The sequence below is a fragment of the Sebastes fasciatus genome, chromosome 3 (genome assembly GCF_043250625.1).
Source record: "Sebastes fasciatus isolate fSebFas1 chromosome 3, fSebFas1.pri, whole genome shotgun sequence".
Lineage (NCBI taxonomy): Eukaryota > Metazoa > Chordata > Actinopteri > Perciformes > Sebastidae > Sebastes > Sebastes fasciatus.
In genome coordinates, this window is record NC_133797.1 from 25,082,102 (window position 1) to 25,107,225 (window position 25,124).

General features: G+C 39.8%; 1 protein-coding gene across 2 annotated transcripts in view; it reads right to left on the reverse strand.

Moving 5' to 3' along the window:
• Positions 1-14,607, reverse strand: part of LOC141764514 (protein jagged-1a-like) — a 36,043-nt gene extending 21,436 nt beyond the window's left edge. For both annotated transcript variants that reach the window (XM_074629811.1, XM_074629809.1), the window contains exons 1-2: positions 14,265-14,607; positions 10,853-11,155 (exon numbers count right to left, since the gene is read on the reverse strand). In XM_074629811.1, coding sequence (XP_074485912.1) covers positions 10,853-11,155; positions 14,265-14,336 — 375 coding nt within the window. In that variant the 5' untranslated portion in view covers positions 14,337-14,607. The remainder of the gene's footprint in view (positions 1-10,852; positions 11,156-14,264) is intronic.
• Positions 14,608-25,124: the final 10,517 nt, after the last annotated feature.

Here is a 25,124-nt window from a genome sequence, read left to right on the forward strand (position 1 = left end):
GGTAGATGGGTAGGTTACCGAGACACGGAAGTGGGTATACAGATTTTCATCATTTCATGACATTACAACAAACATCTTCCTTATAATATAAAAAATGTAGGGCTGTCAAAAGCAAATTCGTTTTAACGCCACTTATTAACGCAACTTGCGATTTTTAGGCTGTAGTGGGCTCAGTTTTAAAGCTAGAGTGAAGATACTGGTATCATATGAAACTAGTGTCAGTGTGTCGCGAAAGAGGTTAAATAACGCTCTAAACTTACGCTAATTTTCGCAAGGATGTCATGGCCATTTTCAAAGGGGTCCTTTGACCTTTGACCTCAAGATATGTGAATGAAAATGGGTTCTATGGGTACCCACAAGTCTCCCCTTTACAGACATGCCCACTTTATGATAATCACATGCAGTTTGGGGCAAGTCATAGTCAAGTCAGCACATTGACACACTGACAGCTGTTGTTGCCTGTTGGGCTTGAGTTTGCCACGTTATGATTTGAGCATATTTGTTATGCTAAATGCAGTACATTGGAGGGTTTATGGACAACATTTGTCATTGTTTTGTGTTGTTAATTGCTTTCCAATAATACATATAGACATACATTTGCAAAAAGCAGCATATTTGCCCACTCCCATGTTGATAAGAGTATTAAATACTTGTCAAATCTCCCTTTAAGGTATTTTTGAACCAATAAAAAAATGTGTGATTAATTATCATGCAAATAATCGTGATTAAATATTCACTTAAAAAATCACTTGACAGCCCTAAAAATTGCTTTAACTGCACACAAATTGTCTGACTTTTATGAAGATTTTGGACCAAACAAGAAAAACAGAGAAAGCAACATTTACAACATGTAATTGCAAAACACATATAACATTTAGTGCAGATGTAAACAGAAACACATTTACTGAGAATAGGCACAGACAGAAATCTGTCTCTGGATATCTGAAGAATCAATGTTAGGCTACTTTAAGGAACATTGACAGATCAAATGAAGTTTTTTAATGAGAAACATTGGAGACAAAGTTCGCAGACGTCACTGAAAGATTCCGAAGACTCTAATTTTACAGTACAGTGTGTGTGTGTCCCATTATTTCAGCTCCACTTTGAAACTCTTTGTCTCTCTTAAGGCCACTGTCGCTCTCACCGCTATCGAATGACAGACAGACCAGAGCCAGAGAGTGTGTGTGTGTGTGTGTGTGTGAGTGTGTGTGTGTGTGTTATTGTGGTTTGAGGCTTGGAGGTCTCTCTCTCTCTCCAACATTCACACCATCCAAACTCAGAGCTCGACGTCAACAAGACTCCAAAAATAAGAGCAAAGACTGAAGAGTGTGTGTTTGTGGGCTCTTTGATAAAAGACTAATATGAGTTTTAAACCTGGAGAGTGAAGACATTTTTGTAGACGGATGGTCTGGTCATCACTTCTTCCACGGGTTGTTTCGGGGTTAAGACTTGGTTTTGGAGTGCCTGGAGTAGCCGAGTGGTTACAGCGCATGCCACATTACCGCAACATCCCGGGTTCGATTCCAGCCTTGGGACATTTGTTGCATGTCATACCTGTCTCTCTTCCCAAGGCAATATGTGGAAAAAAAGGTCCAGTGTGTAGGATCTGGCGGTACCTAGCAGTGAGGTGAGGAGTTTGCAACCAACTGAAGCCTCTCCTGTGTGCCAAGCGTGTTGGAGAGCTGCGGTGGCCAATGCGAAAACGCAAATGACCCTCTATAGAGCCATTTGTAGCAGAGCCAGTGCATAGAGTGCTGGTAGCGGTGAAGCAAGAGAGAAAGAGCGGCGGCGACGATGGGAACGAGTAACGTTATCGACTCCGGCCCAAGCAGGACCCCTCCGCTCCCTCCTTCCTTTCCAAGACTGCGGTAACGTGAGCCAACGAGTGCAAACCCGTGGTAGCGTTGTTCACCTCACTCAGAGGCCATCCTTACCATAATAACACTACTATAGGAGCAACGGATGTCAGACGGCGGCTGGCGGTACCATGGTTTTACACTCTGCAGCTCACATTACCGTAGTTTCAAAAGGGTGTTGGAGAACTACGTTGGCCTTCAGGTAACGTAAAAACGTGAAAGGCTCTCTCTAGAGCCAGCGTTTGGTTTGTCCGTTCTGGGCTACTGTAGAAACATGGCAGAGCAACATGATGGACTCCATGAAGAGGACCCGCTCCCTATGTAGACATGAAGGGATCATTCTAAGCTAACGGAAACATCTGCATTCAGATACTGTGGATAAACCATCACAATGAACACCATGTTTTGCTTTTACTGTTGTCACAGTTCTGTCATAGCTGTGTGATAAAACAGTGCAGACATTTCAATTTAATCTTCTGTTTTAGCTGCGATAAAAATGCTTTCATTTTAACTAGATGTTGCTCTAAAATAAAACCTGACAATAAATCAGCAGAGTTGATATTATTGATTATTATTGGCCAATATTAGCTTGCCGAACGGATATCGTATCAGTGTACACGTCGGTTGATTAGTAACAGAAATGCTAATGTTGTGTTCAGAGGTTGGACAAAGTCACTGTTTTTAAAAGTCACGAGTAAATAAATTCAAGTCTTGACAATTAAGTCCCAAGACAAGTCCCATGTTAAGATCAACTAAGAACGATGGCCAATATGTCTTAATCTGAGCTTTTAAAACCGGAGTAGCAATATCAATTATATAATTCTTAAAGGAACAGTGTGTAACATTTACGGGGATCTATTGGTAGAAATGGAATATAATATTAAAAAGTATGTTTTCTTTAGTGTATAATAACCTGATACTAAGAATTGTTGCGTTTTTCGTTACTTTAGAATGAGCTGTTTATATCTACATAAGGAGCAGGTCCTCTTCACGGAGTCCACCATGTTTCTACAGGAGCTCAGAACGGACAAACCAAACACTGGCTCTAGATAGGCACATTCACTTTTTCACATTTTCTCGTCAGCCACCGTAATTCTCCTACATGCTTGGCACACAGGAGAAGTTTCAGTTGGTTGCAATCTACAACCTCTTTACTAGATGTTGCTGAATCCTACACACTGCACCTTTAAGGTCTAGTATTTATGAAACTGTTTACAATTAATTACATAAACTCCAGTATGCCCGTCGTTCCAGGCTGTTTTCTCTTTTCCCGAAAACAGTCTACTACAAATCAGTGAAGCTCTCCTGCTAATATCCGTCCTGTGTGAACAGAGAGCTCAGCACCCGACCACCACAAACACTGGAAACACAAAAAACCTGCTGACTTAATGGGGCGTTGATGCTAAATCAAACTCTTTGATATAAAACTTGCTTTAAATGTTCCTGAACTTCAACCTCGGTGGTCTCACATCATCCTGTCCACATTTATCAAAGCCTGCTGATGTTGGCGTAGATCCACAGCAGCTAGATAAACCAACACTCAGCTCTGCAGGAAACCGCAGTCGGTCCATGTCGTTTACAGATTAGTGGTTAGCTCGGGCTGTGATGTCAGGTTATCGAGCGCCCAGAGCAGCTGACGGGATTATTGGATCATAATGAGCCATAACAAACATCACACAGGGGATTCATTCGTGTCGTATATGTTTCCTGTGTTCTCCGACTCCTCTGAAGATGGAAATATACGATGGATTTACATAAACAGATAAGAGAAAAAGCATTATATCTAGCTTGAACATACATCAGTGTGATAAGAACTACCTAAAATGACAGAAACCATCTTTGGGAAAAATGTATTTGACATGTGCTTTGACTTTTTAGTTTGGCCCATGTCTAATCTACTAACATGGAGGGGGCTTTATGACAAATACTGCAGCCAGCCACCAGGGGGCGATCCAGATGTTTGGCTTCACTTTTGGGGAGCTGTTATGTCGTCCATCTTTATATACAGTCTATCTGTAAATTTCACACCCCACAATACAATGTTTCCCACACATGGTGGACAAGATATGTGAATGAAAATGGGTTCTACGGGTACCCACGAGTCTCCCCTTTACAGACATGCCCACTTTATGATAATCTCATGCAGTTTGGGGCAGGTCAGAGTCAAGTCAGCACACTGACACACTGACAGCTGTTGTTGCCTGTTGGGCTGCAGTTTGCCATGTTATGATTTGAGCATATTGTTTATGCTAAATGCAGTACCTGTGAGGGTTTCTGGACAACATTTGTAATGTTTTTGTGTTATTAATTGATTTAAAATAATAAATATATATATACAGTTGCATAAAGCAAGCATATTTGTCCACTCCCATGTTGATAAGAGTATTAAATATTTGAAAAATCTCCCTTTAAGGTACATTTTGAACAGATGAAAAATGTGTGATTAATCGCGATTAGCTGTGGACAATCATGTGATTAATTGCAATTAAATATTTTCGTCTTCCGTCTACTTTGATGGTTGCGAATGCAAGCGGGGCCAAAGTGTGGCTGAGCTTCCTCAAAGACTAACGCTGCTCCACGATAACTGAGAGGAAGAGGTCTACAATGACTCAGCGTTTTCTGCAGCAGGTATGAGCATGCAATGAGTTTGATTTCTCCACTCAAAGTCCAGAATCAAAAGATGCAAGTACGTCAAACATGTCAAGATATGTATTTAAAGTTTTCTTTATTTTACCCTTTCACTAAAAAGCATCATCATTTATGATGAGTTACTGTTTCTGGCAGCTGAAAATAAAGCTGGTTTGTGCTTTCAACATATTTTCTTTTCTTACTGACAAGAATTTGAACCACAATCTAAAAGCAGAATCAATGAAATCCAACAAAGCTCGACCTCAGGCCCGGCTCCACACGGAGCGTCATGTCTCCAGTGTACCACAGAGCTGTTTACCCCGACGCCACATAACTGTCACTAATGCAGAACCGAGCTGAAGCTGGGACTGAGAACCCTCTGAACAACTCTTGCAACATCCTTGCGTCACCTCTCTGGCTGAAACCGGATCTGGGCGTCGGGTTGATGCCTCCTGACCCCGCAGGAAAAATAAAACGTGTCGCCCACCAAACACAGTGGGTGGCACCTCGAAACATTTTGGCAGCCAATTAGATTTCAAGACGTGAGCCTGGCAGCTGGTTACCTGCCAACAGGTTCCACTCACTTCTTGCCAAAACATCTACCAGCATTCGTCTGCAGGCCGTTGGTGATTTCCCATCACTCCCGGTCCCTTTGATTGTTTGATTGAGGAGGTGGAACTGCTTTCTCTGGCTGCAGGCTTAGTGTGGGAAAATAGTTTGGGAGCAGGCAGAGCCAGGCGACATGTGGAGGCAGGTCCGGGCAGGGAGGACGAGAGCTCCGAACTCACTCAAACTGCAGCCGAATAAAAAACAACTAAAAACTTCCTCTGTTTATGTTTTGTTTGGTGGTTTATCCAACACCTCGTCCAGACCGACTGACAACATGATGAGAGGCAGATGCAGTTCAGGCATCGCTCGTTCTTACAGTGAGAATCCAAAACAAGAACACTTTAGATTTCATTCAAAGGACTGAAGCTGTGACTAACGATTATTTTCAGTATCAGAGAATCTCTAGGTTATTTTTTCTGATCGAACACTAAAGGGTAACCGCTGTGTTTTTCAACCTGGACCCTATTTTCCAATGTTTGTGTCTAACTGACTAGTAGCAACAACAATTTCTGAAACTGGTCCAGTATTGAGGGATAACGCCGTAAGCGGCAGCCGCTAAACGAGCTGCGAGGGCGTCAATGTGACGTTACGTCCACTGAAAGTACTTGATTTGCCACTGACAGGCTCAGATTGTTGTTATAAGTGTATGAGCGACTGCCGTCTACAGTGCTCTGCCTCAATACTGGTCCAACTTCAGAAATTGTTGTCGCTATTAGTCAGTTAGACACAAAAATGTGGAAAAATGGGCTTGAAAAATATCAGTTACCCTTTAATCTATCAAATCCATCCAGCAGACTTTCCCAGAGGCCAAGGTGACATCTTCAAACTGAATTTTTCATCCGACCTACAGTCCAAAACTATAAAGATATTCAGTTTAACATGATAATATAATAATATGATATAAAACAGGAAAAAAGCAGCAAATCCTCACAGTGGAGAAGTTGCAAACAGAGAGTGAGTGGATTTTTTTTAAGAATCAGCCTCATTCTGTCTACACACACATTTTTTAAACTTTATTTGCATTAAAAATAATTAAATAATCTTTATTCATTTACAGATTTTTGTAGATGTTGAACAAGACTTTCACATCTAAATAGTAAACAATCTTTACTTGACAATTTACGAGACAATTTTTGCAAACCCATCAGTTTTTAGATGGATTGGATTACTGGATTTCAGTTGACTTCTTATAGAAATCAACTTTAGGAGACTTGAGAACTCATCCATCACATCGTCATTCAGTCGTCATCAGGACTGCAACTAACGATTATTTTCATTGTCGATTAATCTGTCGATTATTTTCTTGATTAACTGATTAGTTGTTGGTTTATAAAATGTCAGAAAATGGTGAAAAATGTCTTTCAGTGTTTCCCGAAGTCCAAGATGACGTCCTCAAATGTCTTGTTTTGTCCACAACTCAAAGATATTCAGTTTACTGTCACAGAGGAGTGAAGAAACCAGAAAATATTCACATTTAAGAAGCTGGAATCAGAGAATTTGGACTTTCTTTCCTTAAAAAAATACTCAAACCAATTAATCGATAATCAAAATAGTTGGCGATTAATTTAATAGTTGACAACTATGTCTGACCCGAATGCTTTGAAGCTTTGACTGTTGCCATGGTAATCACCCTCCAAATCAGTATTTGGATGCTTTGTTGTTGTTTTTTTAATATAAATATGTAATAATAAAGTATAAATCCACAGATAGCCCATGAAATAACACTATTATTCAATACTCATATTCAACATTAATTATTATTAGTTATTTTCAGGCGGATATCACTGTTTGTTGTGTGTAGAGGTGCTTGTGTGTACAGTAGAGCGGCAGCGGCACTGAAACGGGGGAGACGGAGACAGACAGAAGAACATGTCAGCCTGCTGCGCTGTGCCGCGAAGCTTCGAATACTTTCGGATATTTCTCCCCGAAGCTTTGAAGCCCAAAAAATGCTGTTCGGGACAGCCCTATTGACAACTAATCTTTTTAATCGATTAATCTGTGCAGCTGTAGTCGTCATTTACTGTTAACAGATGTGCGTCATCACTGTGTGGTAAAGTAGATGAGCGTGTGACTGGTTGACTGTTTTGAGAAACACGCGATGACAACATAACCGTGACAAACATCAAACTAACATGATGTTCAGTTTGGTGTCATACGGGAGCTACAGGGAGAGAGAAAAAGAAAGGGAAAGTGGAAGGAAGGAAAGAAGTATAATAATCAAGGAGCGTCTGTCAGCAGTGGGACTCAGTATGTCCATGTTTGGTCGACTAGTGGAGCCACATCTGGACTCCTCTGAGACCATCACATAAAAAAAAAAAAACGTAATTCACTGGGGCAGTCACCGGTCAGAAAAATGCAGACAGCCTGAGCTTTTCTTTCTCTCTAAGCTTCCTTCACTCGTTTCCTTTCTTTGTCAAATCTTAGTTACAAGTGGAGAGGTCAAGACGTAGGAACAGGACAGGAGTGGCTGCTGTCATCCTTCTGTTTGACATTAAACATGGAACTGATGGCTAAACACTAAATGTCAATAAAATGTATATTTATCATTTTAATTAGGCTTATGACTTTATCCTCATGACAGATTATTATTATCATTCTATCCTAAAATCAGGATCAATTATTCTCAGCAGATCTTTTGTTTTCAGTTTACCAGACAAAAGCTTTCAGACACTGACTGTTGGGCAACCAGTCATCCATCCAGCTCAACCCTGCATGGATGACTGGTTTGCGTGCGTGTGTGTGTGTGCGTGTGTGTGTGTGTGTTTTCGGGGTGGTCTGGTTAAGACAACATAATTTGTTCCAACTCAAACCTCAGCAGGATTAAACCAGGATTTATCTGACTAATTTGCTTCAGAGCAGAAATATCTCAACACCTCCTGGTCAGATTATCTTACCCCTATCCTGGTCATTTTGGTGACCTCCTGACGTTTCCTCTAGCGCCACCGTGAGGTCAAAAGTCCCCCTTGTACATGGGGAAACGTGTCATCCTCTGAATCAGCTTGTGCACAAAATCAAAAAGGTCAGAAATGTCTTCATCTCCTTCCTTCCTGCTCCTCAGAGGATAAACTCTTTAGATGAAGTTTCCACTGGCGCCACCTTCATAACAAACTTTACACTGTTAGGATTGAATCCTAATGTAACTGGAGGATTGCCCATTGCCCAGGTACAAATATGGGACTTTGGAAAATCTCTAAATTGATGCAGTATAAATGTTTGACTTTCAGCGTTTATGTAGTCAGAGATAATCATAGTCATTGTCAGGAATTATTTATAAAAATAAAATTCCAGCAAACCAAAAATCAAGAATGAAGTCACTTCTCCCACAAATTAGTGGTATTTTCTTTTTAATATATAAAGGGACATGTAACATATTTTATTCTTCTGGTGAATATAATCCAATTAATGTTACTCAGACTACAGCTAAAGCGGTAACTTCCTTCTACCGTCACATAGACTCAAATTAATGATTTATTTATACTGTTTTTCAAGAAATATTCTTCTTTATACCATTTTTGCATTTATATTTAACACACTTAATAGATCCCACTTCTCCGCATTTTGTATTTACTTATTTGCACTGTGGTTATGTCATATATTGCATGTCTTAATGCAAATATTTGCTTATATCATCATATCATCTTTTATTTTTATCTTTATTATTTACTTATATTTCTCTACGTATATTGTGTTATATATTGTAGCATTATGTAAATATTACATACTCCTTTATTTATATTTTCTTACATTTCTTTATGTTTATAAAAGAGCGACTGTAATCCCCCCGGTGATCAATAAAGTATTTCTGATTCTGAAGCAGCTATATTTGTTCAGGCAAATAGAAAATCAATTACAAAATCGTAAAAGAAAAAAACTTTTAAAAAACGCAATAGATAGGTGAATTGATTATTTTTCCTACTTCCACTACCATCTCACTCACGGTGGATACATTTGTCCACCATCCACCATCCACCCCCAACCACAACCCTCCGCCCCCAGCATTGTCCCATAAGCCCCGGCTGCAGCCCAGCCACGGCCCTGCCCATTGTTCCCACACTACTCTGCTGATATTAGAGAAAGCACACAGAAAGAAAGAAAGAAAAGCATCAGAGAGGATGAGACAGCAAAACAAAGGTGGAAAAACACAAAAAAAATACAAGACAGCAGGAGGGAAAGGGTTTTAAAAACACAAGCGCTGTAAAACTACTAGGAGGAGGGTGGATGAACCAAAAGGTGGAGTCTCTTTGGCACGACTTTACACATCCTGAGCCGCCATCACAGCTCCAATAAACACGACTGACGCACACAGAGAGGCTGTTTGGGTCGGTCTTGCCAGTTTAGATTGAGGAGACAGAAAAAAAAAAAAGGGAACAACAACAAGAGAAACCTCATCCTGCCCGACGACCACGACGGCTTCATTTAACATGCCAGTTACCAGGGTCTACAGCAGGAATGTCCTGCAGCCGGCCGAGCAGAGCCGCCAACAACGGCCCTTTATCCCCCGCCACGCTGAGAGGTCAGGGGAGATAACTACCTCAACAACACAGGGAAGAAAGAAGAAGAAACACTCGGCCCGCCCGGTGTCTCTTCCTGACGGCTCGACCGGAGCAGTTTGTCCTCATTTGTAGGTCCAGGCAGGAAACCGCAGCAGCCACTGAGGAGCACATGAATCCTCAGGCAATGTCTGCTGAGCACCACAGGGACCTGGACTCAAACCAGATCAACCCTGAAGATGATCAGAGCTCCAAGTCTGCTGCTCGCTCCCACCGGGAAAATAAACAGGAGATAGACATAAAAACTCTCTGAAGAACTGATAATTATCGGTCCAACCCGGCAGACTTATGACTCAATCAGCAAATTGATAATTATTACTTATAAATCAACTTTATGGCTCCGCATCTTTTAATTACAACTTACAAACTCAAATATGAGATCAAAAGGTATCATAATGAAATTCAATAGGCCTACTCATGAAGCCTGTATCAACAGAAATGCAACGCCACAACTAAATTCAACTAACAGCACAAAAGGTTGCAGTGCAGTGTTGGTTAACATCCACTGCTAATCTAGGAAATAATCAGCAGATTAATGAATAATGAAAATAATTGTTAGTTGCAGCCGTAATTGTAACATTTTGGTCGCCTAAAAATGTCTTATTCAGCGTTCGGTTGTACTTAACTCCACCCTCTCGTGTCACTTCTGGTTGCGAAAAACCAAGATGGCATCGGCCAAAATGCCGAACTCAATGCTTCAAAACCATTGATACAAACCAATGGGTGATGTCACGGTGACCAAGTCCACTTCTTATATACAGTCTATTGTCACAACTGAGTCAAAGATTTTCATTAAAACCATCATGAAGCTTTCACCGTCCCTCCCTTTGTGGTACCAAACCAAAAGCCCGTCCAGCAGTTGGCACTGTACAAGTTAGTGAGCTACGCGTCTCCATGTCAGCCAGCTAAAGTTCAAACTCTCTTTCCTAAAGCCTGTTAGCTCCTGAATCTACTCTTCTGACTGATGTGAAACAAACAGCAAGAGACTGAATGAACACCGGAAACAGACGTCATCATCTGTCTGAGAACACCAGACCACAGCCAAGAACTTATTTGCACGTCCTGGTGTTGATTCAGTTCTGATCCAGGTCTTGACTCCAAGAGCTGAACATCTGGTTGAAGAAGCAACAGAAACTTGTACCAAACCAAACCCTCTCAGACACAAAAACACAACATCAATGAGACAAACTGAAGAACTGTTGAACTCACCGGCCACGCGAAGCTGAACGGCATCACAATCCTGGCTTTGTCGCTCCTGGCGTTGCGTAAAGAAAAGCTATTCCCACCGAGCACGGGCGTGGAGGCGGTGCCGAAGCTGCAGGGCCCGGCCGAGGAAATCTTCAGCTGGTACTCCTTCAGACACACCCGGAAGTAGGTGTCGCATTCGTCTGCCGTGCACCGCCGAGCCGTCACGTCCCGGGGTCCGTCGCAGCAGGCGCTGGTCTGCAGCTGCCCTTTAACATTCTGCATCGATAAAATCTGAAGCTCAAATTGTCCTGAAGCTGAGGAAACCTGCGGAGAGGATCGACAGGTGAGTTCACAGCGGGTAGAAGAACAAATGAAGGCAGCAAGATCCGACCAAGGACCGAGTTGGGTCTAATCAGACTCAAGTAGGGTCCCGTGGGATTGCTGCAGGTCTCAGGTCTGTGGGTGTGTATAACACCTAAAATTCAGTGTTCTCTCTCGACCAGATTTTAGGGTCCAATCATCCTCAGAACCGGGTCTGACTGTCTGCAGGTCCCTGTTGGATCGGGTCTCTTTTGTTGAAAAGTATATATGTAAACATCAGGTTCAGGTAAGTTTAATTATTCATTAATAATATAATAATTATAATTAATTAATTTTTTTATCTGTTCAAAATGTACCTTAAAGGGAGATTTGTAAAGTATTTAATACTCTTATCAACATGGTAGTGGGCAAATATGCGGCTTTATGCAAATGTATGTATATATTTATTATTGGAAATCAATTAACACAAAAGTACACAGGCACTGCATTTAGAATAAAAAAATATGCTCAAATCATAACATGGAACTGAAGCCCAACAGGCAACAACAGCTGTCAGTGTGTCAGTGTGCTGACTTGACTATGACTTGTCCCAAACTGCATGTGATTATCATAAAGTGGGCATGTCTGTAAACGGGAGACTCGTGGGTACCCATAGAACCCATTTTCATTCACATATCTTGAGGTCAAAGGTCAAGGGACCCCTTTGAAAATTGCCATGCCAGCTTTTCCTCGCCAAAATTTAGCATAAGTTTGGAGCGTTATGTATTCTCCTTCACGACAAGCTAACAATCACAAGTTGTGTTAATGCATTAAAGAAATTAGTGGCTTTAAAACGAATTCGAGAAAAATAAACTTTGAAATAAATGGATAAAGTCCAAAAGCAGCATTCGATGATGGACCTCTAAGTGCCTTTAACCTCTTGAACTGTAATTTTGCCCACAAATCCCTCCTGAAGTAGCATTTAAGAGGTAACGCTACTTGCAAGAGACACATTACAAAGAGTACGGTCAAAATTGAAGCAGCAAAGGTCGAGCTATCCTGACTTTTAATCCTTATGGGTCAAAATGCTACATCCTACATTTCCCATAATGCAACTCAACAGCATCATTTGTTAGACTTCCCCTCGCTAGTGAACCCCCACATCATTCAAACTCCACAGCAGCTTGTAACACAGCCTTTCTGTCGTAAATTTGTAGTCATGACATCACTATGATGTCATCAGGGGGATGTTTCTACTCCAAATGACAAGTAAACTGAACCTCATGTTTAAAATCATACGATTGGCCCTTTAAAGTTACAATGACGATGTGTTATGTTAGTGTATTATGATGAGTAGTGTGAATGTCTATTTTTGTATTGTCACCATGTAAACTGTGTGGACCCCAGGAAGAATAGCTGCTGCTATACAAAAGCTAATGGGGATCTAAATAAACAAACAAGAATATTACAATCTCATATTTTTTCATTATATCATTGTTGCAGCTTTGATTAAGCTACTGTAATATGATCTCTAATTTTAGACACAATAGCCAAAAAATTCAGCCTGAAACATTTGGTATCTTTGGAAACTTGGATCTCCACTAAAAATGTTTAATAAAGTTGCGCAAGTTTGAATAAAGTTTGAACAAAACAACATGAATCTGTAAAGAGAGCAGACATGAAGATAAAGCTGGAACTGATTAATAGATTAGTGGATCGACAGAAAGTATATCAACAACAATAAATTATCAAGCAAAAGAGTCAAATATTTTCTGACTCCAGCTTCTTAAATGTGAAGATTTGCCTTTTCATGACAAGCTACAAACGACCGCTACATGTTCTGCCCTGGAAATGTTTAATTAAAAGGTCAAATATAAATCAGTGAGAGGACAGTTTAACTTTAGAAAACCAGGTGAAAAGTGGGAGCACAGCTGTTGAATTAGTGCTGTGTCACAGAGTTCAGCTGCTGCAGGAAACACTGAGCTCTCTGGATACTTTACGACTTCAGTGTTCCCTGCAGGATCTCATCCACACAGAAAACTGATCGCAATGAATCAAAAGAGAGATTCTGATTAACAGCAAACATTGTCAATGCAAGTCCAACGATTGATTTCAAACAGCAGTTTGTGGCCAGTGCAATGCATGAGCTTAAATCACAGTCCATGTGATCCAAAGCTGACCAAAAACAAATGGAATTCATTTATTTATGGAGCAAAAGTCCCATTAAAAATGACTTATTCATGCACACAACTGTAAATATGAACCAATGGAGCTTTAAAGTCCATAATTAAAGTGTAAATTTAAAGTTAAAACCCCCAAATCACTGATAACAGAGCACACTGAGGAGCAAAAGTAAAATTTGGTTTGTAAAACATCAAATTCTGTTGTTTTTTTTACCCTTAAAAGTAACTTAGTCAAACACAACTCAACTTTATGATTTTTTTTTGTAAATAATGTTTATTGTTAATTAATAATAAAATTATAGGATTCAGTTTGTTTTGGCCAATCCAAAGCAAGTTCAACAATGATGATTTATCATCTTTACTCATGTTGGTTCAATTGGAAAGCAGACTGAGGAGCATTTAAATAACTTAATTTAGTGGTTTTATCTCTTAAAAGTCAGTTTTTTCCAGGAGCATTGCATCATAATATCTAGGAACAATTTGATTAAGTAATTAACAGATTTAAGCTCACTTTTACTTGGCACAACAACTTTTCTCAAACTTTGTGGGAAAGTAACTGCTTATTTATGAAGTTGTCAAGAGGGATAAATCCACATAATTTTATCCAGAACAGGAGATAATGATTGGTTCAATGTGAAAGCAGACTGGGGAGCATTTAAATAACTTAATTTAAGTGTTTTAGCTCTTAAAAGTAAATTTTTCCAGGCACATTGCACCATAGTATAAATAGGAACAATTTGAGAAAGTATTCAAAGTTGGAAATTAAAAGACAACTCTCAAACTTTGTGGAAAGTAACCTCTTATTTATGAAGTTGTCAGCGAGATAAATCTACATCATTTTATCCAGAACATGAGATAAAGGTTGGTTCAATGTTTCAGTCTCTTTGCTCACAACTCAGCAAGCTAAAATAAGCTTAAATGGTGCAATTCTCAGCGGGAGTCTGGTGTACCTGGATGTGGGTGGAGAGCAGCAGCAGTAGTAGCAGCTCCAGAGTGAGGACCGGGCTCTGTGTGAGCTTCATGCTGGCGGCGGGCTGCTGCTTGGCGGGTTCGAGGATCAGTAGTAGTCGGTGCGACCCTCCACTCCGGGTTTATACCCCTCCGGATGAAACATGCACAGATGCAGCTCTCCTTCTCAGAAAGATCTCCACAAAAAGTCCTGACAAGAAGAGATGCCTCCGTCCTGCACGGTGAACCTTTTGTCTGCTATTGTCCTGGTCTTCTTTCCTCGCAGCTCCGACTGAACGCACACAGAGAGACCGACTGAATGGAGCTGAAGCGCGGACAGCACTCTGATGAAGCACCGGAGGAGGCTGGGTAATATCCACCACCACGAGGGGCGGGGCCAATACAGCAGGCCACGCCCACTACTGAATGATAATGAGCAGTGGTTTGTTTACAGTCAGTTCACATGGAGGTGCAGAAGTGCCTTCACACATGGAGGCCAAAAAAATAAACTGACATGAGAGGAGTTTAACGTCTGAATGATAATTGTAGTACTGTTTTTAGATATTATGCAAATACTGTGCTTATTTTTTCACATTTTCTGTAACTTTCTCAGTGATGTTGTAATCATGCTTGCATCCTATACGGTGGCTCTGAAATGTCCACAAAAAAAAACATTTAACTGAAACCAAAATTTGATTTAATGCAGAGAATCCATAACATCTGAATGATAATTGTAGTCCTGCTGTTTAAGATATTATTAAAATACTGTGCTTATTTCTCACATTTTCTGTAACTTTCTCAGTAATCATGCTGCAACTTGTACGTTGGCTCTGAAATGTAAAAAATATATATATATTTAACTTAAACCAAAATTTTATTTAATGCAGAGAATCCATAACGTCTGAATGATAATTGTAGAAACAGAAGAAGAAGAAGAAAGTAAAGTCATGCTGTTTCAGATATTATTCAAATACCGTTCTTATTTCTCACATTTTCTGTTCTCAGTGATGTTGTAATCATGCTGCAACCTGTACGGTGACTCTGAAATGTCAAAAAAAGAAAGAAAAACATTTAACTGAAAACAAAAGATTTTTTTTCATTTAATGCAGATAATCCATAAAGTAAGGAGCTCTGAAGTCCTGGAGGATAATACTTTTTTAAATGTATTTTTTACTAAATTAATTGTGTTTTTTATTAATTGTCTATTACTTGCCCCAAACTGTATGTGATTATCATAAAGTGGGCATGTCTGTAAAGGGGTGACTCGTGAGTACCCATAGAATCCATTTTCATTCACATATCTTGAGGTCAGAGGTAAAGGGACCTCTTTGAAAATAGCCATGCAGGTTTTGCCTCACCAAAACTTAATGTAACTTTCGGAGCGTTATTTAAACTGAGTTCGCTGCAACCCCCGAAAGATGGATTGCGTTAATGCGTTAAAGAAATTAGTGGCGTTAAAATAAATTTGCATTAACGCGTTATTATCACATTAACTGTGACAGCCCTAATATTTATATCACATTTTTGTTGTTTTTTTATGTGGGGGTTGGTTGCAGGTTTGTTGGTTTTTGGCATTTTTGTTTTGTCGATATATGAAGTGTGTATGTTGTGGGTTGATATATATTAAGAAAATGAAACGAGTCTTTAAAATCATCTTTTAGCACAAAATAATAAATATAGATTTTTTTGGGACTTTCACAACCACAACAATAAATGTATGAAACAAATGAATAAAGGTCCTTATTTCAGTGTCCTGTGTGTGAACAACTTTTAAAATAAAAGCCCTCATTTGTGTAACAAGTCATCCACAGATTCCTGCAGTTACTGTCAAATAACCACCTGATGATGTCACATCACCACCATCTTCATCACTACCACAGTCACCATCATCATCATCATCTAGGTTTAACACCACTTCCATGAACACACTTTTATAAGCTTTCTTATTTATTCAACACATTTATTCTGTATTTGATGTGTTTTTACTTTTTATGCTTCTTATTCTGAACTTAAAACATTAATTTTGTTTATTCTTACCTCCACAACAGTTCCCCATAATATATAATCCTTTATTCATTATAATTGTTTGGCTGATCAGCAGCAGAATAAGATTCAGGTATTCAGAAAACAAACATTATTAGGTGCAGACATCATGATCCTTATAGAGTATTTCTGTTCCAGTAGAGTGATCAAAGCAAATACTAAGAGACAGTGAAAGATATACAGAATATTTATATTTTCAATATTTTATTTTATATTTAACCACTTTTATGTATTTATTTGAGAAGATGTTAAGATAGCAAAAATGGGAGGTCACTAAATGTGTGGACCAAAAACTATGAAATGTACAGATAAACATGTAAAATATATATTCATCCTTGACAAAAATGCACACTGTATGATATAAAAGATGAGATTATAACAAAAGATTGTGTAAATCTATAGAGGGAAGTATCTTAATGTGCTAAACGTTGGGAGTGGAGGAATGAAAGGAGGCGGTGGAGGGGCTGATGGGAGGAGGGGGAGGCGGTTGAGGTGGTTGATGTTTCTTCATGAAATAGAGCCTGAGCGACAGAACAAAGGTGGCCTCCTCTTTATTCTCAAATTAGAGCAGCTGGGCTCTTTTCCCTTGAGGAGCCCCATGAATAGATTATTGGACTGCTGTCACTGAAAGAGAGACAAAACACTCCCCCCTCCTCCCTCACCCCCCCACACCCTAACCACCAGCCCCGCCCCCAACCCCCTCTGCTGCTGTGATGATCGGACGGATCCCCGAAACCCTTGAAATCACAAGGATCTGATGTGGACCAGGTTTGAGGTCCAGAAATTCCCAGTCAGCATCAATTCTGAACTGGGTCTCTGGTCTACAGACTCCGCTGACATTTTTCTATTTTGGCTGCAGATGGATGCACGATAAATAAAAATATAATAAATAATAAAATTAATAATTAATAAAATTATAAAAAATCTCATCACCCACATGTTTCCACTCTGATTCTACTGTTGACGATGAACTCAGGCTATTAAATAGACGTTATCAGTCGCTATACGTCTCATAGACGTGGGTCAGTAGGGGCCTACTACACCCACTAGTAGGTTTTATCATTTATTCACATGGTAGATCACCGAAAGAAGGTATACTGTAGTAATAATGACAGGAGCAGAAGCGGAAGTCAGGCGCTGTCGTATAGACTGTGTGACTTTCACCCAGGAGACTGGAGTTTGCATCCCGTGTGAAACCAACAATGTGTAGTTATTTTACCCCAAAACACAATGTTTCTCCCTAAACTTAACCAAGTGTAGCTTTGTTGCCTAAACCTAAAGAAGTTATAGTTTTGTTGCCTTAACCCAAAGAAGTTATAGTTTTGTTGCTTAAACCTAAAGAAGTTATCGTTTTGTTGCCTTAACCTAATTGGGTTTTTTTTGCCGAAACCTAAAGAAGTTATAGTTTTGTTGCCTCAACCCAAAGAAGTTATAGTTTTGTTGCCTAAACCTAAAGAAGTTGTAGTTTTGTTGCCTAAACATATAGAAGTTATAGTTTTGTTGCCTAAACCCAAAGAAGTTATAGTTTTGGTGCCTAAACCCAAAGAAGTTATAGTTTTGTTGCCTGAACCTAACTGGGTTTTTTTCCGCCTAAACCTAAAGAAGTTGTAGTTTTGTTGCCTAAACCCAAAGAAGTTATAGTTTTGTTGCCTAAACCTAAAGAAGTTGTAGTTTTGTTGCCTAAACATATAGAAGTTATAGTTTTGTTGCCTAAACCCAAAGAAGTTATAGTTTTGGTGCCTAAACCCAAAGAAGTTATAGTTTTGTTGCCTGAACCTAACTGGGTTTTTTTTCGCCTAAACCTAAAGAAGTTGTAGTTTTGTTGCCTAAACCGAAAGAAGTTATAGTTTTATTGCCTAAACTTAACTTTTTTTGTTTTGCCTAAACCTAAAGAAGTTGTAGTTTTGTTGCCTAAACCTAAATATCACCCAGCTGTCTCCCTCGCAGTATGTTTCTCTGCATAGAACAGTAGTTGTAGTATAAAAGTAAACCCACATTACAAGGACAGCGGTGCGTCCTGTGAATGAATAACCAGCTCTGCTCTGTGAAGTCAGCTCCTCCTTCTGTGTGAAAACTTCCCACTCTCTCTGTCTCTGACCTCGAGGTCGACGGCGTGGGGAGGGAACGAGTGTTTCGAAACAAACTCCTCGAAACAACCACAAAGGTTCAACAGCGGCCAGCAACAGAATGACTCGTCTGATTTAACCACAGCAAGCTGAAGACAGTCTGTCGGGCTAAGACTTAAGTCTCCCTCTTGTCTTTTTTTTGGTACTGGATACGTCTAGTGATATGCTACATTTTTATTATTGTCAACAAATTGTAGTATCATATCTACTGACAAGTATCGTGTTTGTCTGAATATACCTATATTCACCCTCTGTCTGAAACGCTCTGATTTAGCGCCTGTCTCTTGAAGACCCCCACCTGAAAAAGCCCAGTCTGCTTTGATTGGCTTGTGAGAAAAATATGGCGCACCTTTGTGAAGGTAGTTCTAAAGCTGTGGGCGATATATTCTAATGAACCTGCATGTGACATAGGAAGGGGAGCCAAATCTGAATAGCTTGTTGAATCACATGTTTTCTGATTTAGACAGCCCACAATAAACTGACTGGGTTGTCTTATTTCACAGTTTGTGGGTTGGTAGGAACTCCAGATACCCAAATGTATGAACACAATCACTGCAAAAGTGAGTTTTTCATGTCCCCTTTTACCTTTTCCACTCCTGTCCTCTTTTTCATAGAACAATTTTTGTCTTTTTTAGGGGGGTACAGGGGTTCTTTAGGGGGAGATAGCAGGTCAACAGTAGGTGTCTCATAGAAGTGGTGTACATCATCTGGAAGCTGGAAACATGAAGATTAATTTGAGATGCAGCTCAGCACTGTGTGTCAAGTTGGTCATGAATCTGAAATAAACATGAATGAATTCATTAATTAGAACATTATGATCAAAGTATATGATGTCCATTCCCATGCTCTATTCTGTCTCATAAGTTGCTGCAGCAATTTTTAGGTTGATATCATTTGTTACACAGATTTGACGCTAAATTTAACAATTTTTTACCACCTGAGAATTGATAAAAAATTATCAATAATCCCTATAAAATACCACATTAAGACAGCAAGACCTTGAGGAACACCATAGAAAAAGCCATGCTGTGATTTGGTATCAAAAACTTTTGACATTTGGAGATTTCTGCAAGAATTCTTTATTGTTGATCGGATGGCGAGCACTTCTGTTCTGGAAACTGCTCAGAAACCCCCTTGTTGTCAATCTAGCTAGAAAAGCCATCCATCCTCTGAATGATCTAAGTCTGTAGTTTGTGGCTGTAAAGTTTCATGAGGCTGTGATTATCCAAGAGGTCACCACAGGTCATTTTATACAGTGAAGTCAAGTTTCAAAAAATGTCTCATTACAATGAAATGTCTACTATGGGGACTAACATCATCACACATGAATAAAATTGGACTGGAATACGATTGTACTGCATGCAAAAAAACAGCATGGTTTTCGGCCCAAACTGAAAACTGTCCTGATCTGAGCTCTAATCTTGATGTGACAGCAGTAAAAACTTCTTGTGTCCTGCAGACTGAAGCTTCTTCTGCCCTCTGTTTACTGACAGATGCCTTACTGTCCTCACTTTGTTTGAAGGAAATGTCATTAGATGAAGCTGCTCTTTGCTTTGTGAAATGAAGCAGCTCTGTAAACAGCAGCAGCCCTCACTTGATTTACTGTGACATGAGTTTAAAAAAAAACAACCCGTCTGAGCTTTAAAGTAAAAGAGTTGATCAGGGCAGCAGACTGGATTTACAGCAGAGGGAAGATTCCTGTGAGTAGAGGCTGTAAATGTCTGAATAAGGAGCCCTTTATTCACTCTTATTGGCTCATTCAGTTTTTGAACGGGGTCAAGAACAGTTGATGCTCTTCATCAGCTCTATTTTAACCTTTTTAACCCATCTTGATTAAAGGGATGTATAGTTTTCATCTATTTCTCTAGATGTGACGTAAAAAGCTATGAGGCTACTAATCAAATATAAATCTGGATATGAATGAGATACAAAGATTTCTCGTGTAAACTGACATTAAGAGCACACAAAGAGAGCGTGTAAGAAGCCGTTCCCACCACCAGTTTCAGATCAGCTGATGTTGACTTTTGCGGTTTGATGCAGTCGCATCAGGAATTTTCTCAGCGTGCGATGTGGAAAACTTGGCAAAGCTCCATCATCAGCTCTTGTTCGCTTTGAGGCCTTCTTCTGCAGCGTCGCTCTTCTGGTCAAAAGAAAACACTCACACAGGCTCTGCGCCGTGGCTGCACATATTGAGGCCGACAGTATCTGTGTCAGCACGCAGCGGGAGGCCACAAGTCAGAGAAACTCTTCTTCTTCTCTTTCTTTAAAATATTTAAAATAAATCTTTCAAGTTTGTCTATGTCAACTTAATATTACAACCTGCTCTTATTTTTTTTATCAATTATGATAACATTTATCTCACCAAGTTAAGTGCAGAAGTACAGTATTACTATTACAACTGTTGACAATCACCTATGTTGTGAACAAATCCCCACTTTTAACATACTTATTTTGAAGAGTAAAAACAAACATTACATTTTACCGAAACTGTCAGTAGTAAACCAACTTGTCTGATTGTGACCTACTGTATTGTTGTGGGCAGTTTTTTTTAACAGATTATTAAAAACAGAGAATCACAATTAAATTCATTGCAAATTAGTTTTTTATCTGTTCAAAATGTACTTTAAAGGGAGATTTGTCAAGTATTTAACACTCTTATCATGGGGTGGGCAAATATGCTTGCTTTATGCAAACACATGTATATATTTATTATTGGAAATCAATTAACAACACCATGACAAACATTGTCCAGAAACCCTCACAGGTACTGCATTTAGCATAAAAAATATGCTCAAACGGTAATATGGCAAACTCAAGCCCAACAGGCAACAACAGCTGTCAGTGTGTCAGCGTGCTGACTTGACTATGACTTGCCCCAAACTGCATGTGATTATCATAAAGTGGGCATGTCTGTAAAGGGGAGACTCGTGGGTACCCATAGAACCCATTTTCATTCACATATCTTGAGGTCAGAGGTCAAGGGACCCTTTTGAAAATGGCCATGCCAGTTTTACCTCACTAAAATTTAGTGTAAGTTTGGAGCGTTATTTAAACTACTTCCTGATAAGCTAGTATGACATGATTGGTACCAATGGATTCCTTAGGTTTTCTAGTTTCAGATAATCAGTATCTTCACTCTAGCTTTTAAACTGAGCCAGCTACAACCTTCGAAAGATCAAATTGCGACCAGGCTTGACAGCGGCACATTTTTAAGAGGTTAATCAAAATTTGCAAGTTTCGTTAAAGAAATTAGTGGCGTTAAAACAAATTTGCATTAGCGCGTTATTATCATGTTATAACTTTGAAAGCCCTAATACATATATATATATTGATTTCTTAGAAAAGATGAATTTATATTTTGGTTCCACTTTAATGTAGTCAAACTCTGGGTTGGAGTGCGTATGTATGCCACACAGACTTTGAATTCAATCCCAAATATCAGTCTCTCTAACTTGATCTTTATTTCATTGACAGTGGGTGGGAAGCCGGTGAGTGATCATGTAAATGTTAATAAGCGACTCTCAGATTCTCACACTGTTTGGATTCATTCAGGGAACACACAGTTTTACCACAAAGTACAGCTGCCTGTTTATTTGTAACAATCATGGTATTAAAACGTTTGACCTGACTGAATACTATCTTACATCTAAAAGAGAAATCAGCACACAATGCACTCATAAAACCACAGGTTCTTTCTTTGCATTGTTCTGGTGTCCCTGAGCTTTGCTTTGGCAACAACGAAGATTATCATTATGCAATCTCACTGGAAAGACAAGCCCACAATCCCCAGAGGTGATGCGGTTAAATTAATGTGCTGAACTGAATGTAACAGCTGGAAGAAGACCAGACTGGTCGGCTCACCGCTGCCAAGAGCTGAAACCAGTTCAGGATCTGTCAGTCCAATACGGATAAACACTTCAAACTAAATGTACAAACCTTGTTTCTGTAGTATCCATGTGGCCTTAGCCACACCTTCTGAAACTACAGAACATTTAACATGTTTGGATTATTGATTATGTTTGAATATATTTGTTTTCAGTTATGATTCATACAGGAGGGATATTCCCCTATCCTGTGACCTGTGACTTTTGTTTTTGTCAATCCTGCTTCCCTCCATTTCAGACCTTCTACCCAAAGACATACTTGCCAACTTTGAGACCTCAAAAATAGGAAAGATTTTGAAACCAAAGCAGGAGTCTGGTCAGAGTTTCCTTCATTCTGGTGACTTTTAAAGAATGAAAATAACAAAATAATAAGTACACTGCAACAGCATTTTTATGTTAAATAGGCTTACTTTTAATTTTACTTTTAATTCTCAGGAAAGAAAACTGAATAATTTTCCCCTCTGGCGTGATTTTGTGTGAATCTCTGGCATAATATTCAACAGTATTTATTCATTCATTCATTTTTTTTGCCCCTGCTTGAGTATATCGTTCTCTCCATCTCTCACTCACTGAAGGCCTTTTTCCCACAGCTCTCTGAAACACCTTATTTCCAATGGCTTGCATCACGCTACGACAACTTTTCGCTGCGTTGAGCAAAGCCCGACTTTGGACTCAAACTGCGTTGTGTTACGAGCATGTCAACAACATAAGGTGTAGCTCTATTGCCGTCCAGGCGGAAACACTCTGGCTTATACACCTGTACAGCGCCAGAAACGGGTTGAGATAACAAAAAGGGGAAAAAAAGTGTGAAAATTTGCCATAAATCGGGAGAAATACAGGAGAATTGTGACCCCGGGAAGAATCTGGGAGAGGGCCATGAAAAACAGGAGTCTCCTGGGACAATCAGGAGGGTTGGTAAGTGTGCACAAAGAACCTGGTTCTCACTAAACATCCCTGTTTGTTCTAAATGCTTAAAACAACCTACGTGTTTAGAGTGTGTTTGGAGTCAGCTGTTATATCGATACCTTCAACAGTACCCATTCAAAACGTGTCTGTTCAGAATGGGCCTGTGGTGTTGCTGCTTGCTCATCCAAACAACTTCACACACTGCACTTCCTTGGGTCCTGAGCAATACACCTGCCATGACACAGTTGCATCCGCTAGCAATGCGAGAGTATACCAACCCGTTCACATCACAATTCGTCATACTGACGCTTTGTCGGACCCCACAGTGTTACATGACAGAGGAGAATACTGTTGGAACTTTTTCCGTTTTCCAGTCCAGAAAAGTGTCAGTGAGTTAGTCTGTTTTTCTTTGGGCCCTCTGCAGTCTACTCAGTGGTCAGATTGAAGTCCTGACTTGTCGCAATTTAAATCTGCACACATTTTGATGCTCAGCTTCTAGTTTCTTTTACCAATGACTGGTGATTTCTTCTATTTTTGTTGAGCATTTTGTTCTCTATGTACAAAACAAACCCTTCATACAAAATATCTATTTGTAAAGACTTTCTACAACCTAAAAGCATGAGGGACCATTCAAACGTATAGATTATCCTCTCAAACATCTGACCGGACCCAATCAAGCTTTGTGGCAGGAAATACCAATGCACGTGCTATTAGGTTTGAGGAATTCTGCAATTTTGACTCATTTCCAAAGTGATACTGATTTTGGACTCTCAACACTAATTGTCTCTGACAGGCTTGAAGGAAATGAACAACAATGTCCTGAAGGAGTTTCAGGTGTGAACAGGAGAGATCAGATAACCCCAGCTGTCTGCTGTCAATACAGAGGAGAGGACGAACAAAGAGAAATGGTAGTTTTTGTTTATAACACAAACACAGAACATGCTGGAGATTAATTGACAGTCATTTTTCTTCCTGAATCAGAACTAAAATTGTCTTTGAGAAAGCACACACACCTTCCTGACTCCTGCAGTAAGTTGAAGATGAGTGGAGGGATAAAAATGTTAACTTAATAAGAAAGGGAGAATCAACCTTCTGTCCTCCCTAAGGGTGCGTATCTTTCCCAGAATGCACTGTGGCCGCAGACACAAGCCCTCTCTCTGTGTCGGCGTTCCCACCGTCGGGAATCACATGATGGATGACTGCGTGGGAACTGAGAGCTGCAGACACACTAACACAGGAATAACCTGAACACAACACAGACGGGCTCAGTGTTTAAAGTCAGAGAAACTTCTCTGTGATCAAATTCACATGTGTTTTCAGGTTGAGAAGACATTTATTTTCCACACCTTCCTTTATCCTGTCTCGTCTACTTCTACTGCACTTAGCGATTTCCTACGTTTTCCAGAACGTTTTGAAAACCCTCGCAGAAGATACATGAATTTGTTGCATGCCTCGTCACATGTGTAGCTCTGTAACCTTCAGTCAACCACCTGATTCTCTCCAGGTCATCAGGACACGATCCATCCTCCAGCTGAAGAGAGAGATGACAGAGAGAAAGGCTGCATCCAAAATCTCATACTCATAGTGCGAGGCCATGGTAACCTGTACTAACGCCATGTGACCAAAATGACGATTTGTGAGAACCATAAAGTCTGAGCTAATTTAAAAACTATATTATTCCTATAGCAAAGTGGAATGTTATATTTACATTTAAATTGAAGTGTTATTGACGTACTTGCCAACCCTCCCAATTTTCACCTTTTTCCTCCCGGGGCGCCTTCAGTGAGTGAGAGACGGAGAGAGAATGATGGAGAGAGCTGACTGAAATAAATACTCAAGCAGGGGCAAAAAATGAATAAAAACTGATGAATATTAGTTTATGCCAGAGATTCACACGCCAAGT